Source organism: Lactuca sativa, chromosome 1, assembly GCF_002870075.4.
Source record: "Lactuca sativa cultivar Salinas chromosome 1, Lsat_Salinas_v11, whole genome shotgun sequence".
In the NCBI taxonomy this organism is placed as follows: Eukaryota; Viridiplantae; Streptophyta; class Magnoliopsida; order Asterales; family Asteraceae; genus Lactuca; species Lactuca sativa.
The window spans coordinates 37,459,573-37,469,186 of record NC_056623.2 but is presented as its reverse complement, the minus strand read 5'-3'; the positions used below and the strand labels follow the sequence as shown (position 1 = coordinate 37,469,186).

At 38.7% G+C, this 9,614-nt stretch overlaps 1 protein-coding gene and 1 non-coding gene across 2 annotated transcripts; both read right to left on the bottom strand.

The window, feature by feature from the left end:
* Positions 1-720: 720 nt before the first annotated feature.
* On the bottom strand, positions 721-802 carry TRNAS-AGA (transfer RNA serine (anticodon AGA)). Its single transcript has one exon. It is a non-coding gene; the product is annotated as a tRNA-Ser (tRNA).
* A 639-nt stretch (positions 803-1,441) lies between these two features.
* LOC111896711 (calcium-dependent mitochondrial ATP-magnesium/phosphate carrier protein 3) lies at positions 1,442-4,265 on the bottom strand. The gene is made up of 4 exons (XM_023892691.3): positions 3,519-4,265; positions 2,174-2,950; positions 1,993-2,083; positions 1,442-1,874 (listed from the first exon to the last, which is right to left on the bottom strand). The coding sequence occupies exons 1-4, from the start codon at positions 3,943-3,945 to the stop codon at positions 1,682-1,684; spliced, it is 1,488 nt and encodes a 495-aa protein (XP_023748459.1). The 5' UTR covers positions 3,946-4,265; the 3' UTR covers positions 1,442-1,681.
* Positions 4,266-9,614: the final 5,349 nt, after the last annotated feature.

Sequence of the window (9,614 nt, the reverse complement as noted above, 5' to 3'; positions counted from 1 at the left end):
ACAACTAAGACATTTGTGACTCATTCACTCAAATAAATGATTCCTTTTCACGTGATCCGTAAATTATGTCGTGAATGGTTTGAAGGTCATATCGTGAAGAAGTGACACTAATCAAACTTATTCACTAAAATAATTAAATATTATATATGTAACCCTTGTACTTAAAGCTTATTTTCAATTTTATTTTTTTTATTTTTATTTTTTACTTTTTATATTTGAAATAACCACATTTGAAATTTTTTGACTAATTTTGAGTATAAACATAAAAAACCCATTATTTGATTAAAAAACCCGCAAAAATAAGAGAGAAAATCAAAAAAGTTATAAGTAAAATTAAATATATTTTAATAATAATAATAATAATTGGAAAACAATAAAATGACAAAAAATCAAATAAAAAGGGATGCATTCATCCTTTATATCATAATAAAACAAATATATTGAAGTGACCTGAAATCTTTTGCAGGATCTAGTATGCGTTCTTCAGTGGGTTTGAATCGAACTAGATCGGAGAAGACAAAACGAACTCAACCAAAAAATTAAAAAATATATATATTTTTTTGGATTGTAAACCAAACTGCATACTAAATATAAATAAAAACATGTTAAAAATGTCTAGTACAACACTACAACTACAACCAGTTAGCGGGTTGGGAGACTGATAAATTTGAGGGTTTAAAAAGGTTTGAGAAGATAAGAAAAGACACGGAATAAAAAATACGTGGACGGCAGGATTCGAACCTGCGCGGGCAAAGCCCACATGATTTCTAGTCATGCCCGATAACCACTCCGGCACGTCCACCTTGTTGTGATATTCTTCGCACACCTTATATATCTATTCATATATCTTAATCATTCCATTGACAATTTTTTCATGGTTATGTGCATAGTTATTGGGTTGACGACTTTCCATTGTTATCGATTAGCTTCAAGCCTTCAATACATTTCACGCCAAAACAGAACTGGATTATTTTTTTATTTTTTTTTTAATAAACTTGAAATGACTTTGTTTTTTCATATTGAAACAAACCCAAGAATGTATACAATTCCAATTCTGGTGTCCCAAAAATATAATGGAATCAGTTTACACTGATTTGGTTTTCCACTCCATGGTTTCTCAATTTCCGGTTTCCCGCCTATGTTCGTGTTCATGTTCGCATTCACTCCTAACATCCACAAACACAAGATATGTAGTGTTTTGTCTGCTGCACATGTATTGTATTGGGACTGATACTACAGCAATACATTTCTTTGTCCCCTCCAAAAAAGTAAGACAAAATGGGACAACAATTCGCTCTTGACTTATGTGCAAAAGACTAGAATAACCCTAGAAAGTCTATCCAATCCCAGTCTTGTGTAACAAATACAGTCTTGAAGAACGAGGTTTTGAATAATTATATTCAATTGCATCCCACAATTCAACATGTACTGATAATTGATGTAACAAAAAATCGGCAAGTCTATTGTACTCAATTTCCACATGACCACCTAACATAACATATACATGGAATCAGAATGAAGCTGAAGAAAAACTTGTTCGCTACAAAAACAGCGCGTTTTCCCAAGTGGTAAGTTAACAGTAACACAACACCTATCAATATCACCATGTAAATCCAACAATGGGTATGTATCACCTAATAATCAACTAAAATCTCTTTATTCTAACTTCTCATCATCATCATCATTCAAGATCAAGTGTCTTTTTCATTGCTTCATAAACCATATAAGTAATACTGGCTGCTGGCACGACTTTCAGAAGATTTGGGAAAAGTCCTTTATAAAAACCACGTGCCCCTTCATTCTGATAAGTCTTCAAGAACACATCACTCATTCCCCTGTATGCATCCGCTCCACCTGGCCTATTAGCTTGCATCCTAACAATATATAATATAATTATACCACACATACTTCCATTTCACTTTACACTACAACATTCTATAACAATTTTCATATACCTATAATTAACTACTTTTTTCAAGATCAAACATTTACCTTGTCCTTACAACTTGCAATGGATACACGCAAGTGGCTCCAAGGGCACCAGAAACAGTCCCACAACCCAATTGTGCTAAAGGCCCAGGATCTGCATTTGCAACATAAAATACCATTCGCCTTTCAAAGATATACAAGATTTAGAAGAGGAGAGGGGAGATACATAAAAATAGCATCAAACCTTTATCAAGGAAAATGTATGTTTTTGACATTTCTTTCAAGTTTTCATAAACTGCTAAGTCAATTCCAGCATAAGGAATAATTCCAAGAAGTGAAGGAATAATCCCTTTATAAAAAGCCCGAGGCCCTTCGTGAACCCAAATATCTTTAGAAAGTTTGACTAAACTCGGAGCCTTTCCACCTTCACAAACATGGGTCTGTAAACGGGTCTTCACAAGATCCATCGGGTAAATAGCGGTTTGAGCCACCGCACCCGCCATGCCGCCAGCAAGAAGCCGCCCAGAAGTCCCGATATCATCCTTATCACCACCTCCAATCCAATTCTTCAACATTTCATAAGTATAAAACTTTATAGCACTCTCAGGAGCCACCTTCACAACATTCAAACCATTACCCCTGAAAAAAGATACCACCCCACCTTCCTTCCATATGTTTCTGACTGCGGGCCCAATTGAAGCCTTGGTGGTTTGGACTTGGAGGACAACTTTCAGGCGGTCGAGCGGGGCGGTGGCGGTGCGGGAGGCGGCTCCGGCGACTCCTCCGGCGATCAGGTATTTGCTGGCGTGGACGTGTTTGCTGATTCCGGTTGGAATCACCGCTTGTTCTCCGATGTCTACAAGGGAAACGCGTTCCCAATATTGGTAGATGTTTTCTATGGTTGCTTCGTGAGGGTAAAGTAGTAAAAAGTCACGCCATTCTTCAAAGGTTATGATTCCATTGTTGTCTTTGTCCACACGTTCAACAAAACTAGCAAGTTCATCATCATCGAGTTCTATACCTGAAAATGGAAAGCTGCCATGGCTAATAAGATGTAGACAATTAATTCAATGGAAATCAAAAAGTTGTTTAACAATCAAAATCGATACATAAGATTGATGTACAATTTGGTTAATTAGTTCAAATGCGTCCGGAATTTCCCTTTTCTTAAAAAGAAGTCAAACTCAAATCCTGATAATGAACTTCGCAAAGCCATGAAAATGACTAATGAAGGTCAACATCAAAAGCACCATTGATTATGTGACATCCTTGTAGACAGAATTTGAACCTATCTGATAAGCAAGGCACAGGCAATGGTTCAATGGTCCAGAAGAAACTTTGCAGATATTCCTCTCTTTATGAGTCACTGTGTAAAGCTATAGCACTAAGAATATTATAAAGTGAGCTATTTAAAAAAGTCACATATAGGAAATTTCATCGAGCATGTTGAAGCACAAATCTAATCAACATGATTCTGAACTAGGAATCTGATTTGTCTCGCTAGCACTTAAATTTCTTGCCAATAATTCGAATACTTAAAAGCAAAATGCAACGAATTACGAACATAAAAGGGAACGTATGGAATATACCAGCCTTAACAAGAGCATCGTAGAGCTCCTCGGGTAAAATGCTGCCACTATGTTCGACATCAATAGCTTGAAAAATACGATAAAGTTCAAGCTCCTTATCATCCATATACCTCTTAAATTCCTGATAATCAACCCTCCCGTCTTTATTAGCATCGCAAACCCTAAGCAAATCCTTCGCATATTTGTAATCCGCCGGAATTTGCAACGCGGATAACCCTACCGCGATCTGAGCGGAATCCAAGTACCCTGCATTTGATGTATCAAAGAAATTATACAAACTCCGAATTCGCGTTTCTCTTTCTTCTTTAGTCTCCCCCAATGCTGACAAAACGTGGTCCATGGACACCGATGCCGGTTTCTTGACCGGATTAGAACGCTCAGCGGGCCGGTGGTGGTTCTCCGAATGCTCGTCTCCTGGCGATGTCATACGTACACAGATTGTTAATTGGCGAAATACATAACGGATCCTCCTAGAAGTGAACAGATCTGGGCGTATAGACACGAGTTTTTTGTGTAATGTGTAAAGATATTTCTGAAACGCATATTGTAATGATTGAAGGAACTTTTGGAAAGAGATCCTTTAATTTGACCCGTTTGATTAAAGGGTTTGGATATTTTGTGGTTCGAATTTGTAAAGCTTTTATGGTGATGGTAAAAAGGAAGGAGATAGATTTTGAGATTAGCAGAAATATGGTGAAGTATAGAAAATTAAATGGGGTTCAGCGTGCGCCCCTATGGTTTGACCATGTACTCCAAAGGCCGAAATCTTTAAACAAACGGTTTTCCGTCGAGGATTAATTCCAACAACAACTTTCTATATATTTGTATGTCGACTACTCACTAAAATATCTTCTTATCGTGTTATATATGTGTAATTTATTTTTGAGAAAAAAAAAACAACAATATTTCTAATCCTATCAAATGTTTTAAGATAATAGGCAAAAGTTAGTAATATTCATTATTTTTACAGATAGCATCTATGCACGATGACGTCTTCTGCAAAAGTAATGATGGTTATTTTATATGACCATTTCGATTTGCAAAAGTGATATGTCATCTGTGAAAGGGTTAAAAAATTATCTTTTTATTTCGGTATAATTACAATTAAGTAAGCATATTGATTTTCCATTTATCATCAAATTGACAATATTATTGTCCAACTAACAAAGAAAGATACCACAATATTTTCATTCTTGTTGTAGCAACCCCTCAACCAAACCAAATTTTATAATGATGAGTCTTCGCATTAAGCATATGCATTCGTCCGGTAGTTGATGTAATCTAGAGTTTTGACGAATTCATCTTGAAATTTCTAAATTTCCCCTTCACGTTGAAGTCATGAAAAATTGTCTCCCGAAACAATGTTGGCGTATATGTTTAAAACGATGGTTTACAAACATAGCTCACGTAGTACCTAATGACGTTGACAGATATTTATAAGAAAATAAATCTACAAAAAAAATATAATTATAAATAATGTATAATTATGAAATAAGTAAACTTAGTACTCTATCAATGTCCCACCATGGTTTGTAATTTCAGTTTGGCCAATAGACGTGTAACAATTTAATCACTAATCGAAGAGAATTCAAAATAAAAAATAAAAAACAGGCGACATGATCCTTCACATGTACATGTCGCACAACTTTTCAACATTCGTACCCGTATTGCAATATGATGAGAGTAATTTATAAGATAAAATGACATTAATTACAATATAATTTTATAACTTGATTTCATAATAACCAAAAATAATTTGTTGAGAGGTTGATGGCGAAACAACACGAGAGTTGTAAACATAGAATACTCATTGTCGAAGGGTTGATGGTGGAACAACACGAGACTTGTGAGCCTAGAATACTCATTGTTAATGACAAAACGACACGAGAGTCACGAGTCCCTATTGATGATGGAACGACACGAATCGTGAGTCCTTGTTTGTGTGGTGGATCGGCACCTAAGCCGAGAGCCTTGTTTGTATGCAAACACCCCGGATAACATGATTCATCGACACTCGTTAGCTCGATTAGACTTATCTAGCAGTGGTCCTCCGACTCACCCTATCCAGCAGCCGATTAGATGACTCAAACATAAGTAGTAGTGGTCCGATTCACGAAGCCCATGTAACATCCAAATCCTGAGGTATGAATTTTTGTAACATCCTAAAAATCAAGACCAAAAATTTCATTTTTAATTTAATAATTCATAAAACAGATTATTGAAAACATCATAAAGTTAACTCATATCATAAAAACCCATAAGTCATATGTCTCAAAACATTTCATAATATAATAATGTCAAATTACAAAATCCCAAGAACATCATAGTGCAGAAAATCATGGTGTGATGCATTGCTATCGTGCCAACTCTTTTCCCTTCGAAAAAGGACCTAAAACAAAAACTGAAAACCGTAAGCACAAAACTTAGTGAGTTCCCTCATCATACCACATACCATACAATAAACATATTGTATAACATGTCCGGGTATTGGCCTACCCTTTCGGTCTCCTTCAACCGGTAACTTGTCTGGCATATCAAGGTGCCGGCCTACCCCTTTGGTCTCTTTCAAATGATAACTTGCCTAGCATATCAGGGTGTTGGCCTACCCCTTCGACCCTTTTCAACCGATGCCTTGCCTAGCATATCAGGATGCTGACCTACCCCTTTGGTCCTTTCGACCAGTACCGGTGACTATTTCACCCCTACTTCTACCATGTAATCTCATGGTACATAAACACATAAGTCACATAATACCTAGCATATTATGGTGTCGCCCTACCCCTTCAGTCCTTTCGACTGGTACTGGGCCTATCCTACACCTCCTACTACTTTCACATAATATCATAACATACTAGCATATAAAGCATCACAGATAGTGGCATACCAGATAATTATCACAAAGACAATCATCTCTACAATAACACTTACTAGTGGGTCGGCATTGGTGCCTTCGACCTACTTCTACTGGAAGGTCACTCACCTCGTAAAGTTGAATGTCGAATATCACAGAAAGGAATCTCTAACAGCTGCTCCAATGACTCCCCTGCTATCATTATCATAACAACACTTCGTCAAAATCCATAATACTTCTTAGGGTAAAATGACCATTTTATCCCTTGGTCTAATTTGGACCATACCCAAGGCCCAATTCCATCTTATATTTCCCAACCCACTAATGGCCCACCAAAGGCCCACTAATGGCCCAATTTTCTAAATTGTTCCCAACTCCTCAAACGGGCCTTATCATAAGCCCAATAAATCCTTAGCCCAAAATAAATAATTTCGAGTGGCCCAATACTTTAAATCTTAGTTTTAGGCCCAGAAACTCTACTCCACAGTGGGTCATGGGGACCAAGTATCCAGAACCAAACTTTTAAGGCGCAAAAGCCCAAGTTCGCCACTTTGCATGCGTACGCGCGGCGTACCTGGCACATACGCCCAACGTACGTTGGCCTTAACCAAAAGCGGGAAGTTGACCTAGTACACGCAGCATACCAGGGTGTACGCCCAACGTACCAGCTAACTTCCTTGGGGCTCCATTTGTGACTTAATCCATTAAGTCCTCACGTGCAGAATGTAGATCCAGGTCCTTTAGGACATCCTAGTCCATAAATTCACAAACTTTATGTGTTTGCATGCATGGTTGGGGGTCAAAACATGATTTTGGTCCTTAAACAAACTTTGTGACCATCAAACACTTGCATGGTTGTGGCTTAACCATCAAGGTTTGATTTTTATGGCTTTAAGTGCTTCTAAGAGGTCAAAAGGATAGCTCTTATGGTTTGAAACTATTAATATACAAGAAACCTCAACAATGGAGCCCAAAAGTGACATAAAACATCCCAAAATCAAATATAAGCATGCAATGATCAAGTTTGAAGCTTGATACCTCAAATGAGTTAGAAATGGTGCTAATCTTCTGGATCTACTAGCTCACTTTGAATCCTTGCTCCTTCTTCAAACTTATTTCTCTTCCAAAACACCAAAACAACACTAAAATGCTCTCAAATGGCTACCAAATCACAAGAACACACAAATATAGGTTAGGGTTTTCGTGGTGGCTATCTAAGGGTGAGAGGGAGGTTGGACTAAGGGAATAAGGTTCTTTATATAGGGACCAAACCCTAAAATTTAGGGTTTTAGAACTTGTATGCGTACGCTGCGCGTACCCTTTGGTACGTTGGGCGTACATACATGGCTTACGCGTTCCAATCTCTTGAGTACGCTGAGAGTACTTGGCATAGTACCCCCCGCGTACGACACTTCTCGGCCCAATCATAAGGATTCAATGGTCCAAGCCCAAACCAATTCCATTCATTAAGCTAATAATAATATAATTAGTACCTTGTTAATCCCGGATGTTACAAATCTCCCCCACTTGAATTAGACTTCGTCCTCGAAGTCTGTTGCTGCTGTCGGGAATAACTCGGGGTAATGCTCCCTCATTTCGTCCTCTGACTCCACGTCCATTTGGAGCCTTTACAGTGTTGCCACTAAACCTTCACCAACTTTACTTCCTTGTTTCTCAACGCCTTCGCCTTCCTATCGAGAATGGTTATCGTTCGTCCGATGTAGTTCAGACTGTCGTCCACCTGAATATCCTCTAGAGGCACCACTGCGAAGTCATCTACCAAACACTTCTGCAGCTGGGAGACATAAAAGGTGTTGTGGATCTGAATAAAAAAGAGAGAGTGATATTTGAACGACAAATGAATAGAAAGACATCGGTAGAGTGTGCCGTTGAAAATTACAGCTGTCAAAAGTTTTATTGAGGGTCGTCGATAATGGTTGCCACATAAGCATTGGTAAACTTGTTACAACACCTTAGACTGATGGGAGTGGCTCGCCATGGACTCGCTACAACACCACCTCACTTTCGCTAGATGAGTCGCCAAAGATGGGTCGTTACACCCTTAGCGAGATGAGAGAGAGAGAAAGAGAGAGAGAGAGAAAGAAAAAAAAAAGGTTGTGGTTGGTGGTTGAGCTTTTTTACATCGTTTTGTGCCTCACATCAGCCCCCATTGCGTCCAGAACACCCCCTCTCGAAGCCCTAACCCTTCTATTAGTAATTTGAGTGCTTTTGGTGCAATTCCTTGAAGTTTTGGAGAGAAAAAGAAGGTAGATCAAGAGGAGAGGAAGAAGATCCAGAATCTTTGTGACATTTCAGAGCTTCTAGAGGTATTAGACTCGAAACCCCCTCTATTCCTTCATTATTATCTCATTAAGAGCTTATGATAGTCATTTTAAGGCCTCTTCTAGTCTTGACCTTTGAGTAATGAGTTTATAGTGTTAAGGGACTTCAGATCTAGGCATGATTGAGCTCTAGGAGCTCGGATCTACTGCCTTTATGGAGCCATATTGCATGAAAGCCCTAGATCTACTCTTTTAGTGTATTTTCAGCCTTAAAACCTTCATTGGTGTTTATTTACACGTAAAGTTGAAAACTTTACGTGTTAATCAAGCCCTAAGAAACCAGACCTATGAATGGAATGAACTGGATTCAAGCAAAATCGAGTATATAGTAACGACATGCATGCGACTCGGCAAGTCGTTCTTCAGACTCGACAAGTCGAGTTGCGAGTCCCTGATTTTCCCCTTTTTAGTTATGCCTAGTGGGATCAGTGAGCTATAAGTGGACTCGGTGAATCGGAAGCCATACTCAGTAATGGAGGGACTCGGTGAGTTAATGCCCTGACTCGGCGAGTCCAATGCAACCTTCTTGCCTCAAGAACAGACTCGACGAGTTGTTCATACAACTCGACGAGTCATAGACCAGAGTGTTCATCGGATGAAGATGAACTCGACGAGTTGTTCATACAACTCGCCGAGTCAAATGAAGGACTATTGGATATCTGTATGGAAGGAAGAAACCCGTCGAGTCATGCCTAACTCGACGAGTAGGGACGGGAGTGAGGACAATCGACTGGATAGGGACTCGACGAGTTAGCGAGCCAACTCGGCGAGTCGAGTCAACTGGAAGTTGACTTTGACTTTGACTTTTGACTTGGTTAGGGGTAAAATGGTCATTTTACCCTAAGGGCAGTTAGCAGTGTTTGATTGAGTGTTTCGTGGGAATTGCAGTCGGAGGATTTCCCA

Bases quoted from the DNA above. Each gene is read 5' to 3' on its own strand.
- LOC111896711 (XM_023892691.3), bottom strand. From the start codon at position 3,945: ATGACATCGCCAGGAGACGAGCATTCGGAGAACCACCACCGGCCCGCT. The intron at 2,084-2,173 runs GTTTGATGCTAT...TTGCAAATGCAG, and splicing joins ATACATTTTCCTTGATAAAG to ATCCTGGGCCTTTAGCACAA. The intron at 1,875-1,992 runs GTAAATGTTTGA...ATATATTGTTAG, and splicing joins TTGCAAGTTGTAAGGACAAG to GATGCAAGCTAATAGGCCAG.